This window comes from Cynocephalus volans, chromosome 10 (assembly GCF_027409185.1).
Source record: "Cynocephalus volans isolate mCynVol1 chromosome 10, mCynVol1.pri, whole genome shotgun sequence".
Taxonomy (NCBI): Eukaryota; Metazoa; Chordata; class Mammalia; order Dermoptera; family Cynocephalidae; genus Cynocephalus; species Cynocephalus volans.
The window spans coordinates 78,226,163-78,239,509 of NC_084469.1; the positions used below are offsets into that span (position 1 = coordinate 78,226,163).

At 39.7% G+C, this 13,347-nt stretch overlaps 1 protein-coding gene across 1 annotated transcript; it reads right to left on the bottom strand.

The window, feature by feature from the left end:
* Window positions 1-4,045: 4,045 nt before the first annotated feature.
* Window positions 4,046-5,421, bottom strand: LOC134388241 (large ribosomal subunit protein uL4). Its single transcript, XM_063111129.1, has one exon. It carries the CDS (start codon window positions 5,397-5,399, stop codon window positions 4,107-4,109), a length of 1,293 nt encoding a protein of 430 aa, XP_062967199.1. The 5' UTR covers window positions 5,400-5,421; the 3' UTR covers window positions 4,046-4,106.
* Between the last annotated feature and the right edge of the window lie 7,926 nt (window positions 5,422-13,347).

Here is a 13,347-nt window from a genome sequence, read left to right on the forward strand (position 1 = left end):
AAGATAAAACTTTCCACTTAAGGAGGACAGCCCCCCCGTCCCTCCCCACCACCCATGTTGAGAAGAGTTTGCCTACATCTTGCTTTTTCAAGTGGGACAACTGAAATATCTTCTAGCTATTTGTTCCAGTAGTTCAATATATATTCTTGGTTATATCAAATATTTGATATTTTAGGAAATCAGCTTTGTTAAATTAAAGTGGATAAGATGGCATTTTAAGGTCACCTTGGTATGATCAAACATGATGCTGACATTTACAATCCATTTCCATTGCTTCTCACATGTTTCCTTGTCAGTTAAATCCAGACTCTTCAAATTTAAAGGAGTTTCAAATCTAATAATGCAATTATAAATATTGTACCTGAATCACTAACTGACTGCTGATTTCCATGCAAGTTACAAAATCTTCATGTGTCCTTTCCCGTCATTAAAAAAATTTAAAATGGTTTTATTATAATGCTACCTGCATAAGGTAAACAAGTATAGATATTAAATATTTTATATACTCCTTACATTTACGGCTTTTACATAAAAAGTTTATGTTTATATAAAAACCAAAATAAATTTGCACATAAAAAAAGAAACATACAAATGAAGACATGGAATAAAGACATTAATTTAAGATGATAGGAAGCACAGTTTTGCAGAAACCACATTGTCACATATAAAATAAATCTAGATCACACTGCTATGGTCCAGGTTTTTTTTTTTTTTTTTGTCTTTTTTGTGGCCGGCACTCAGCCAGTGAGTGCACTGGCCGGTCCTATATAGGATCTGAACCTGCGGCAGGAGCGTCGCTGCGCTCCCAGCGCCGCACTCTCCCGAGTGCGCCACGGGCTCGGCCCTGGTCCAGGTTTTTTTTTCAGGTCAGAATTCATTCATTCTTTGGGCTAATTGATGACTCAGCTATCACACACACCTCCATTGTAACTACTGTAGAACATTCACCCTTAGTTTGCTAAGCCACCCTTTGACTTCATGTTGAAAACATCTTTTAAGAATGAAGTCTGCCCTTTACTAAACATAATGCCCAAAAGTTAATTTAGGCACAGAAGCTGTGTGGGGATAACTAGGTCAAAGGTGGATATCCAGGTGAAACAGAGGTAAAAAGCTTAAAATTTACAAATGCTTACAAAACAAAAAACATAGAGGTATTTAAGGGCTGTGTATATGACCACAGTTCCTTTCAGAAGTCTATAGACCCTTACTTAAGGAATATTCATCTAGAGAATATAAATTAAACAAAATATAATAATATAACTTGATAGGCTATGCAGTGAGAAAGATATGTGAGTGGTCACTGAGTAGGAAAGTAAAAATCTTCTGAGTAAACAGTTAGAAATGCTTTAAAAAAATTAGTCACTAAATACTTTTTCATTGTGGCCAAATATGCATAAAATTTACCATTTTAACAATTTTAAGCATACAGTTCTGTGGCATTAAGTATGAGTACATTCACGTTGTGCAACCGTCATCACCATTTGTCTCCAGAACATCTTCATCTTCCCAAAGTAAAATTCTGTCTCCATTAAACATTAAACTAACTCCCCAGTCCCATTTCCCCCAGCTTCCGGCAACCATCATTTTACTTTCTGTCTGTATGAATGTGACTACTCTAGGAACCTTATATAAGTGAAATCATACAATATTTGATCTTTTGTAACTGGCTTATTCCACTTAATATAATATCTTCAAGGTTTATGTTGTAGCATGTGTCAGGATTTTCTTTCTTTTAAGGCTTAATAATATTCCATTGTATGTATATATCATATTTTGTTTATCCACTAATCCTTGATGGATGCTTGGGTTGCTTTCATCTTTTGGCTATGGTGAATAACACTGCTATCAACATGGATATATAAATATCTGTTTATAATGTTGTTTCACTTCTTTTGGATATACTCGTATATCCAGAAATGGGATTGCTGAATCATATGTTATAGGTGATCCCTAATCCAAAAATCTGAAATCCAAGATGCTTCAAAATCCAAAAGTTTTGTAATAGTGACAATGAAAATGATGTTATTAACACTGCAGAAGAAGTGCCTACAGAAGACATGGTGAAATTGTGTGAAATGGGCTTATTGAAGGACTGGAGCAGCATGTGTTCATAACAGAACAAGCAATCATGTCAGTTTATAAAATCAAAGAGAGATTTTTAAGACAAAAACTGTTAATGAGGCAGATGACTCTGGAGGAAACATTTAAAAAACACCCAGCAGAATGCCTCCTCATCCCTAGAGGACTTGCTTCCTGGTGCCTCAACTGCTTCTGAAGTTTCTTCTCACCTAAAAAAATAAAATACAGGGTGCAGTAATCTTTTCCTCAAAGCACAGCATCGTACGTGGAGTCTGAAAACCTGCTGTTGTTGGTTTCTGCTGTTGTTTAACAGCCGATCCCAGTATTCTGATGATGCGACTGGAACTGTTTAGCTACCCTGAGTGCATTATTTTTTCACTGTACTAATGAGATGTCATATTTTGTAGTGTTAGGCACTTATGTGTTAATAAGTGTAAGAAAATTATTGCTTATAGGTAGCATATAAATTTAGCGTCAGGAAAGATGGTGATGCCAAACAACCACAGATTGTCCACATGGGTGGCTGAGATAGTGACACCTTTGCTTCTGATGGTTCAATGTGCATAAACTTTGTTTCATGCTCAAAATTATTAAAAATATTCTATAAAATTGCCTCCAGGTTATGTGTGTATATGAAACGTACATGAGTTTTGTGTTTAGACTTGGGTCCATCCCCAAGATTCTTATTATGTATATGCAAATATTCCAGAATCTGAAAAAATGTGAAATCTGAGACACTTTGGGTCCTAAGTATTTTGGGTAAGGGATATTCAACCTGTAATTCTATGCTTATGTTTTTGAGGAACCATCATACCATTTTCCATAGTGGCTGCACCATTTTTCATCTTCATCAGCAATGCACAAAGATTTCCATTTCTCCATATTCTTGTTGACACTTATTATTTTCTGTTTAAAAAAACTTTTTTGAGGGCCAACCAGTTAGCTCAGTTGGTTAGAGCAGGGTGCTGATAACACCACGGTCCAGGGTTTGATCCCTGTACTGCTCAGCTGCCAAAAAAGGGAAAAAATTGTTTTTTGAAAATAGCCATCCTATCAAGTGTGAGATGTTATCTTATTGTGATTTGGATTTTTATTTCCCTAATGACTAGTATAGTGAGCATCTTTTCATGTGCTTATTGGCCATTTGTAGATCTTTTTTTAGAGAGATGTCTATTCAAGTACTTTGTCTATTTTTTAACCGAGTTGTTTTTTGTTGTTGAGTTGCAGGAGTTCTTTATATATTCTAAACATCAATCCCTTATCAGATATGTGATTTGCAAGTATTTTCTCCACTTATGTGGGTTGCTTTTGTACTCTGTTGGTAGTGCCCTCTGATACACAAAGTTTTTAATTTCAATGAAGTTTAGCTTATCTAATTTTTCTTTTGTTGCCTGTAGTTTTAGTATTATATCTGAGAAATCCTTGTCAAATCCAATGTCATGAAGGCTTTCCTATGTTTTCCTCTAAGAGTTTTATAGTTTTAGCTCTTATGTTTAGATTTTTGATCCATTTTGAGTTAACTTTTGTATGTGGTGAAAGGTAAGGGTCTAACTTTCTTTTCTTTTCTTTTTTTTTTTTTTGACTGTGGATATCCAGTTTTTTATCCTTTCCTTATTGAATAGTTTTAGCACTCTTGTCAAAAATCATTTAGAGAAATACCACATGTTCTCACTTACTGGTGGGAGCTAAAAATTAATATATAAATTCACACACACACACACACACACAAAACCGGGGGGGGGGGAAGAAGATATAACAACCACGATTACTTGAAGTTGATACGACAAGCAAACAGAAAGGACATTGTTGGGGGGGAGGGGGGGAGGGAGAAGGGAGGGAGGTTTTGGTGATGGGGAGCAATAATCAGCCACAATGTATATCGAGAAAAAAAAAAAAAAATCATTTGACCATATATGTGAGAGTTTATTTCAGGGCTTTCTATTTTCTTTTTTTTTTTTTTTGCCTCTTTGATCAGGTCTTTATTCAAAATAAGCTGTCCAAAATGATTTGACTTTTACGAAATAAATTTAAGCAGCAGGCTTCTTTTCTTCTGTGGCAGGTTTCTTTTCTGTTGGCTTCTTTTCAGCTGCTGGCTTCTTTTCAGCCGCTGGTTTCTTGGTAGCTGCAGCCTTTTTCCCCAAAGGCTTCTTCTGCTTTTTAACACCAACAGCCTTCTTTCCTTTCTTCCCCACTACAGGCTTCTTGCCTGCAACCCCCTTCTCATCTGATTTGGCCTCTAGTGCTGCTGCTGCTGCTGCCGCCTTATCCATCCGGAGTTTGTGATTCCTGGCCTGACGAAGAATGGTGTTCCGGCGCATGGTCTTTGCATATGGGTTTAGCTTCAACATGATTCTCAAGTTTTTCAGTGGATTCTTCTTCAGGACCCTGCGGTGAATCTTCTTGCGTGGTGCTCGGAGGGCTCTTTGGATCTCTGGGCTTTTCAAAATCCTGCTAAGGTCTGTATTCATCATCTTGTGCATGGGAAGGTTATAGTTACTCTTCAGGGAAGCAGCTTTACGCCAAGTGCCATACAATTCATCTAACTTCCGGAAAGCACTTTCAGTCCAAATGCAGAAACGTCCCACATGCCCACCAGGTGCAAGTTTCAAAATGTTCAGTTTGCTTACATTAAGCAGAGTAATTCCAGGGATGTTTCTGAAGGCCTTGATGATACCATTGTCCTCATTATAGATGATGCAGGGCCCCCTGCGCTGAATACGACGACGGTTTCTCATTTTGTCCTTGCCAGCTCTCATTCGCTGAGAAGCATAGACCTTTTTGATATCATTCCATGCCTTAAGTTTCTTAAGAAGCAAAACAGCCTCCTTAGTTTTCTTATAGCCTTCAACTTTATCTTCGACCACCAAAGGAAGTTCAGGAACTTCCTCAATACGATGACCTTTAGACATCACCAGTGCCGGTAAAGCCGAAGCAGCCAGGGCAGAGCAGATGGCATACCGCTTTTGCGTTGTGTTCACTCTACGGTGCCAACGGCGCCAGGTTTTGGTTGGAGCAAACATGCGGCCTCCACGGCACATATTTCCAAAAGCACCCTGGCCAGAACGATGAGTCCCACCACCTCGAACTCTGGGAATTCTAGCCACAGCTCTACCAGTACCCCAAGACTCAGCACTGGTCTGATGACCTGCTAATTCACTGACAGCATAGGGCTGTCTGTTGTTTTTGCGCAAGTTGGTGTGAACAAAGTTGACAATATCTGGTCGAATGGGAGCCTTGAACACAGCTGGCAAAGTGACATTTTTGCCAGATGACTCCCCCTTTTCGGAGTACACTGATATCAGTGGACGAGCACACGCCATGGCGGGGAGAGGAGAAAGCCACACTCCCAGGGCTTTCTATTTTCTTCCATTGGTCTATATGTCTGTCTTTATGCTAGTACTGCAGTGTTTTAATGACTGTGGCTTTATAGTAAGTTTTGAAATCAGGAAGTCTGAGACCTTCAACTTTTTTTTTTTTTTTTTTTTTTAAGATTGTTTTGGCTATGTGGGGTTGGGGTCTGTTGAGATTCCATAAAAATTTTGGGATGTATTTTCTATTTATGCAAAAAAAGGTCATTGAGGAGTTTCAAGATGGCGGCGGCTGCGGCGGCTGGCGCGGAGTAGCTGAGGTGGAAAAGGTGGCCACTGGGCCTCAGGCAGCCGGGAAACTTGTGGACCTTTCTCTGGCCATCTCTTAAGGGAGGACTGCTGCTGCTGGCCGGTCGTGGGGGCTCAACGCCACTTTGCCCCCGGCTGGAGAGGCTGCCTCATTTACAGGCAACAGCTTTGAAGTGTGGAGCAGGAAAAGAACTGATTCTTAGCTGCAAAAGCGAGTCTTGAAACAGGGAACACGGCGCCAGGGCTGCTGTGGATGCAGCCAGGATCCCGGAGGCTGGGGCCGCACTGAAGGAGGCCAGCTGCCCTATCCAGGATTCGAGGTTTCAGGCCGGCATTAAAGAAGACTCCTGGGAGCGCCCGAGCGGCGCCGCGACTGAACAGCCCGAGGCGGCAGCGCCGAGAACACGGAAGGCAACAAACCAGAGACAGAGCGAGCGCCCGACCTGGCACAGCACTGTGAGTGATCCCTGGCAAAGCTCTGTTCGGGGGGTGGATGCCCACGCGGCTCCCCGCCTGCACCACCAGGCCACTCATTGCCCCGGTGCTGCCTCCATTTTCCCAGGTGCGGGCAGCTCCGCCCTGCTCGGCCATCACTGAGCCCATTTGCTTGGCCTGGCGCGGGGCTTTCCGGACCCTGCGGGCCGACCTCCTCTCCCACTCCCTCCACGGTTCTCTGGCAGGGCTGGGGGTGTGGGGCGTCCCGACCAGTTTTGGGAGGGCTAGGAAGTACGGGCGGGCCGACTGTCACTCCACCACACCCTGGACTCCGGCCCCGGTAAACTTCCTGTTACTGGGAGGCAGATACCATCTTTGCGACCACCAGTTTGGAAAAAAGCCTAACGAATTTCTGGTTGGGAATAGTGTGGTAGGAGAGTTCCCAGGTCTGCTTGAACCTGCCGGAGAGCAGGCTGCAGGCGGGCACTAGACTCGGTTTATACCGGGGGGATACAAAGGTGAACAAGACCCGAGAAAGATCTACACAGTGCTACAAAGGCACCCAGAGAGACTGGTCGTCTGTGCCTAGCAGAAACCTGGTAGACTTCCTGGGCAAGGCGGTGCTGAGCAGGGTCTTGAAGGCCCAGCTGATAGACGAGGGGTGCAGAAGACACGCCCCAACCCAGCACAGTGTGCACAGAGGGGGGAGACGGGCGGCCAGGGAGGCGGAGACTCGACAGAAACCACACACCCGGTGGGGTCGCCACTGCACGTTCTAACAGCCTGGGCCAGAGCACACTGAACGGGGAGAAGTCCTGTACAGAAAGTGAAAGCTCAACAGAGATCACACACCCTGTGGTACGTGATCCACCAGCCCAGCAGAGTACAAGCTGACCAGAAAGGTGGATCCCGGGAGAAGCCCAAGACCCGAGGCAACCACACACACAAGACACTAGAGGCCAACTGAGCAGTCACGGCGGGAGCCATACCAAATTGGCAACCACAGCAACATCCTAGTTAGTCATTAGTCTTAAACCGGTGGACTGTGAAACCCCCTGCCACAATGAATAAACACCAAAAAAAAGACACCAGAAATACAAAAAATCAAGAAAGTACACCACCAAAAGTTAATAAATCTCATACTCTAGATCCTATAGAACAAGAAGCCCTTGAAATAACTGATAAGGAATTTCGAGTGATAATTCTAAGGAAACTGAATGAGATACAAGAAAACTCAGCTAGACATCATGATGAAATGAGGAAAAGTATACAGGATCTGAAAGAGGAAATATACAAGGAAATCAATGTCCTGAAAAAAAATGTAGCAGAACTTGCTGAACTGAAGAAGTTATTCAGCGAAATAAAAAACACAACGGAGAGTTTAACCAGCAGGCTTGTCGAAGTTGAAGAGAGAACCTCTGAACTTGAAGATGGGCTGTTTGAAATAACACAAGCAGACAAAAAGAAAGAAAAAAGAATCAAGGACATGGAAGAAAATCTGAGAGAGATATCAGACAACCTCAAGCGCTCAAATATCCGAGTCATGGGTATTCCAGAAGGGGAGGAAAATGGAGATTCCATTGAAAACATATTCAACAAAATAGTGGCAGAAAACTTCCCAGGTATAGGAAAAATCACAGATCTTCAGATCCAGGAAGCTCAACGATCTCCAAACGTATTCAACCCAAAAAGGCCTTCTCCAAGACATGTCATAGTCAAATTGGCAAAACTCAGAGACAAAGAGAGAATCTTAAAAGCTGCAAGAGAGAAGCGTCAAATCACCTATAAGGGAGCCCCAATCAGGTTAACATCAGACTTTTCATCACAAACCCTAAAAGCTAGAAAGGAATGGGATGATATTTTCAAAATACTAAAAGACAAAGATTGCCAGCCAAGAATACTCTACCCTGCAAGGCTATCCTTCCGAAATGAGGGGCAAATAGTATATTTCTCAGACAAACAAAAACTGCGGGAGTTCACTACCACAAGACCACCCTTACAAGAAATCCTCAAGGGAGTACTGGGTTTGGTTCCTGAAAAATAACTACCACTGCCATAAAAACCAAAGAAAAATCTAAACCCGCTAGTACAATAAAAATGGCATTCATGAAGAGAAAACAAGCTAACAAAAACACTATCTACAACCTAAGGAACCAACAAACAAAGAAACCAAACAGTAAATCAGAAAGCAAGGAACAAAAGACACCTAAGACAACCAAACAACCAATAAAATGCTAGGAATAAATCAACACCTTTCAATAACAACTCTTAATGTTAAAGGCTTAAATTCCCCAATTAAAAGACACAGACTGGCTGACTGGATCAAAAAGCAGGACCCAACTATATGCTGCCTACAAGAGACCCACCTCACCCATAAAGATTCACACAGACTAAGAGTAAAAGGATGGAAAAAGATTTACCATGCAAACAGAAAAGAAAAACGAGCTGGAGTGGCTATTCTTATATCTGACAAAATAGACTTTAAACTAAAAACCATAAAAAGAGACAATGAGGGACACTACTTAATGATAAAAGGACTGATCCATCAAGAAGACATAACAATCATAAATATGTACGCACCCAATGTTGGAGCAGCCAGATTTATAAAACAAACTCTATTAGACCTAAAGAAGGAAATAGACACTAATACCATAATAGCAGGGGACCTGAACACTCCACTGTCAATATTAGACAGATCATCTAGGCAAAGAATCAGTAGAGAAACACAAGATCTAAACAAGACTCTAGACCAATTGGAATTGGCAGATATCTACAGAACATTCCACCCAACAACCTCAGAATATTCATTCTTCTCATCAGCACATGGATCATTCTCCAAGATAGATCACATATTAGGTCACAAATCAAGTCTCAATAAATTCAAAAAAATTGGAATTATCCCATGTATCTTCTCAGACCACAATGGATTAAAACTAGAAATTAATAACAAACAAAACTCTGGAAACTATGCAAACACATGGAAATTAAACAGCATTCTACTTAATGACATATGGGTCCAAGAAGAAATCAAGCAGGAAATCAAAAAGTTTATTGAAACTAATGAAAACAATGATACATCATACCAAAACCTGTGGGATACTGCAAAAGCAGTATTGAGGGGAAAATTTATTGCATTAAATGCTCACTTCAGAAGAATGGAAAGATGGCAAGTGAACAACCTAACACTTCACCTTAAAGAACTAGAAAAACAAGAACAATCCAATCCTAAAGTTAGCAGACGGAAAGAAATCATTAAGATCAGAGCAGAACTGAATGAAATTGAAAACCAAAAAACAATTCAAAAGATCAACGAATCAAAAAGTTGGTTTTTTGAAAAGATAAATAAAATTGACAAACCATTAGCATGGCTAACAAAAAAAAGAAGAGAGAAGACTCAAATAACAAAAATTAGAAATGAAAAAGGCGATATTACAACTGATTCATCTGAAATACAAGGAATCATTCGAGACTACTATAAACAACTATACGCCAACAAATTTGAAAATCTGGAGGAAATGGATAAATTTCTGGACACACACAAGCTCCCAAAACTGAACCGTGAAGACGTAGAAAATTTGAACAGACCAATAACAATAAAGGAGATTGAAGCTGTTATCAGAAGGCTCCCAACAAAGAAAAGCCCAGGACCAGATGGATTCACAGCAGAATTTTACCAAACATTCAAAGAGGAATTGACACCGATTCTTTACAAACTATTCCAAAAGATTGAAACGGACGCAAATCTCCCAAACTCATTCTATGAAGCAAACATCATCCTGATACCAAAACCAGGTAAAGATATAACCAAAAAAGAAAACTACAGGCCGATATCCTTGATGAATATAGATGCAAAAATCCTCACTAAAATACTAGCAAACAGAATACAGCAACACATACGAAAAATTATTCATCACGATCAAGTGGGATTCATCCCAGGGATGCAAGGTTGGTTCAACATACGCAAATCAATAAATGTGATACACCATATTAATAAACTCAAACACAAGGACCATATGATCATCTCTATAGATGCTGAAAAAGCATTTGATAAAGTTCAGCACTCATTCATGACAAAGACCCTCTATAAGTTAGGTATAGAGGGAAAGTATCTCAACATAATTAAAGCCATATATGCCAAACCCACTGCCAATATCATCCTGAATGGGGAAAAGCTGAAAGCTTTTCCTTTAAGAACAGGCACTAGACAAGGATGCCCACTCTCACCACTCCTATTCAACATAGTGTTGGAAGTACTAGCCAGAGCAATCAGAGAAGAGAAGGAAATAAAGGGCATCCAGATTGGAAAAGATGAAGTCAAACTGTCCCTGTTTGCAGATGACATGATCCTATATATCGAACAGCCTAAAACCTCTACAAAAAAACTGTTGGAATTGATAAATGATTTCAGCACAGTAGCAGGATACAAAATCAACACACAAAAATCAGTAGCATTTCTTTTCTCCAATAGTGAACATGCAGAAGGAGAAATCAAGAAAGCCTGCCCATTTACAATAGCCACCAAAAAAATAAAATACTTAGGAATTGAGTTAACCAAGGAGGTGAAAAATCTCTATAATGAGAACTACAAACCACTGCTGAGAGAAATTAGAGAGGATACAAGAAGATGGAAAGATATCCCATGCTCTTGGATTGGAAGAATCAACATAGTGAAAATGTCCATACTACCCAAAGTGATATACAAATTCAATGCAATCCCCATCAAAATTCCAAAGACATTTTTCTCAGAAATGGAAAAAACTATTCAGACATTTATATGGAACAATAAAAGACCACGAATAGCCAAAGCAATGCTCAGCAAAAAAAATAAAGCTGGAGGCATAACACTACCTGACTTTAAGCTATACTACAAAGCTATAATAACCAAAACAGTATGGTACTGGCATAAAAACAGACACACTGACCAATGGAATAGAATAGAGAATCCAGAAATCAACCCTCACACTTACTGCCATCTGATCTTTGACAAAGGCACCAAGCCTATTCACTGGGGAAGGGACTGCCTCTTCAGCAAGTGGTGCTGGGATAACTGGATATCGTTATGCAGGAGAATGAAACTAGATCCATACCTCTCACCATATACTAAAATCAACTCAAAATGGATTAAGGATTTAAATATACACCCTGAGACAATAAAACTTCTTAAAGAAAACATAGGGGAAACACTTCAGGAAATAGGACTGGGCACAGACTTCATGAATACGACCCCAAAAGCACGGGCAACCAAAGGAATAATAAACAAATGGGATTATATCATACTAAAAAGCTTCTGCACAGCAAAAGAAACAATTAAAAGAGTTAAAAGACAACCAACAGAGTGGGAGAAAATATTTGCAAAATATACATCTGACAAAGGATTAATATCCAGAATATATAAGGAACTCAAACAACTTTACAAGAAGAAAACAAGCAACCCAACTAAAAAATGGGCAAAAGAGCTAAGTAGGCATTTCTCTAAGGAAGATATCCAAATGGCCAACAGACATATGAAAAAATGCTCAACATCACTCAGCATCCGGGAAATGCAAATCAAAACCACATTGAGATACCATCTAACCCCAGTTAGGATGGCTAAAATCCAAAAGACTATGAACGATAAATGCTGGCGAGGCTGCGGAGAAAAAGGAACTCTCATACATTGTTGGTGGGACTGCAAAATGGTGCAGCCTCTATGGAAAATGGTATGGAGGTTCCTTAAACAATTGCAAATAGATCTACCATACGACCCAGCCATCCCACTGTTGGGAATATACCCAGAGGAATGGAAATCATCAAGTCGAAGGTATACCTGTTCCCCAATGTTCATCGCAGCACTCTTTACAATAGCCAAGAGTTGGAACCAGCCCAAATGCCCATCATCGGATGAGTGGATACAGAAAATGTGGTACATCTACACAATGGAATACTACTCAGCTATAAAAACGAATGAAATACTGCCATTTGCAACAACATGGATGGACCTCGAGAGAATTATATTAAGTGAAACAAGTCAGGCACAGAAAGAGAAATACCACATGTTCTCACTTATTGGTGGGAGCTAAAAATTAATATATAAATTCACACACACACATACACACATACACACACAAACGGGGGGGGGTAAGAAGATATAACAACCACAATTATTTGAAGTTGATACAACAAACAAACAGAAAGGACATGGTTGGGGGGGAGGGGGGAGGGAGAAGGGAGGGAGGTTTTGGTGATGGGGAGCATTAATCAGCTACAATGTATATCGACAAAATAAAATTTAAAAAAAAAAAAAAAAAAAAAAAAAACAAAAAAAAAAAAAAAAAAAAAAAAGGTCATTGAGATTTTGATGGGGATTGGCTTGGGTAGTGTACTGACATCTTAACAATATTAAGTCTCCCAATCCAGGAACATGAATGTCTTTCAGTTAATTTGTGACACCTTTAATTTCTTTTTAAAAAAAATTTTTATTGAGTCAAAATTAATTATACATATTTTTGGGGTTCAACACTGAGATGTTGATCAAATCAATATTCCTAGCATATATATTGTTACAAATCATAGTTATTCTTTATGCCCTTTTTTCATTCTCTCCCCATCCCCTTCTCCCCCACCCCCACTCTCGTTACCCTAGATTTCTTTTCTCCTTCTGAAAAAATAACGGTTACTCTGTTGATTTGTTGCCTAGAGGCTGTCCAATGCTGAGAGGTGTGGTCAGGCACCTTTAATTTCTTTCAGCAATGTTTTGTTGTTTTCAGTGTACAAGTCTTTTGCCTTGTTGGTTAAGTTTATCCCTAAATATTTTATTCTTTCAGATGCTATTGTAAACAGAGTTTTATTAATTTCCTTTTCAGATTTTTCATTATTAGTATATAGAAACACATTGATTTTTGCATATTGATTTGGTAACTTGCAACTTTGCTGAATTTGTTTTTTAGTTCTTTAGAGTTTTCTATATAAGATCATGTTTGTGAACAGAGAAAATTTCACTTCTTTCCTTCCAGTTTGGATGCTTTTATATCTTTTTCTTGCCTAATTCCTCTGGCTAGAACTTCCAGTACTCTGATGGATAGAAGTGGAGATGGTGTGCCTCTTTGTCATGTTCCTGATCTTAGAGAAAAAGACTTTAGTCTTTGGCCAGTGAGTATAATGTTGGCTGTGTTTTTTTTTTTTTTTTTTTAAATATGTGGCTTTTGCTATGTTGAGGAAGTTTCTTTCTAATTCTATT

Coding starts and splice junctions, on each gene's coding strand:
- LOC134388241 (XM_063111129.1), bottom strand. CDS start 5,399: ATGGCGTGTGCTCGTCCACTGATATCAGTGTACTCCGAAAAGGGGGAG.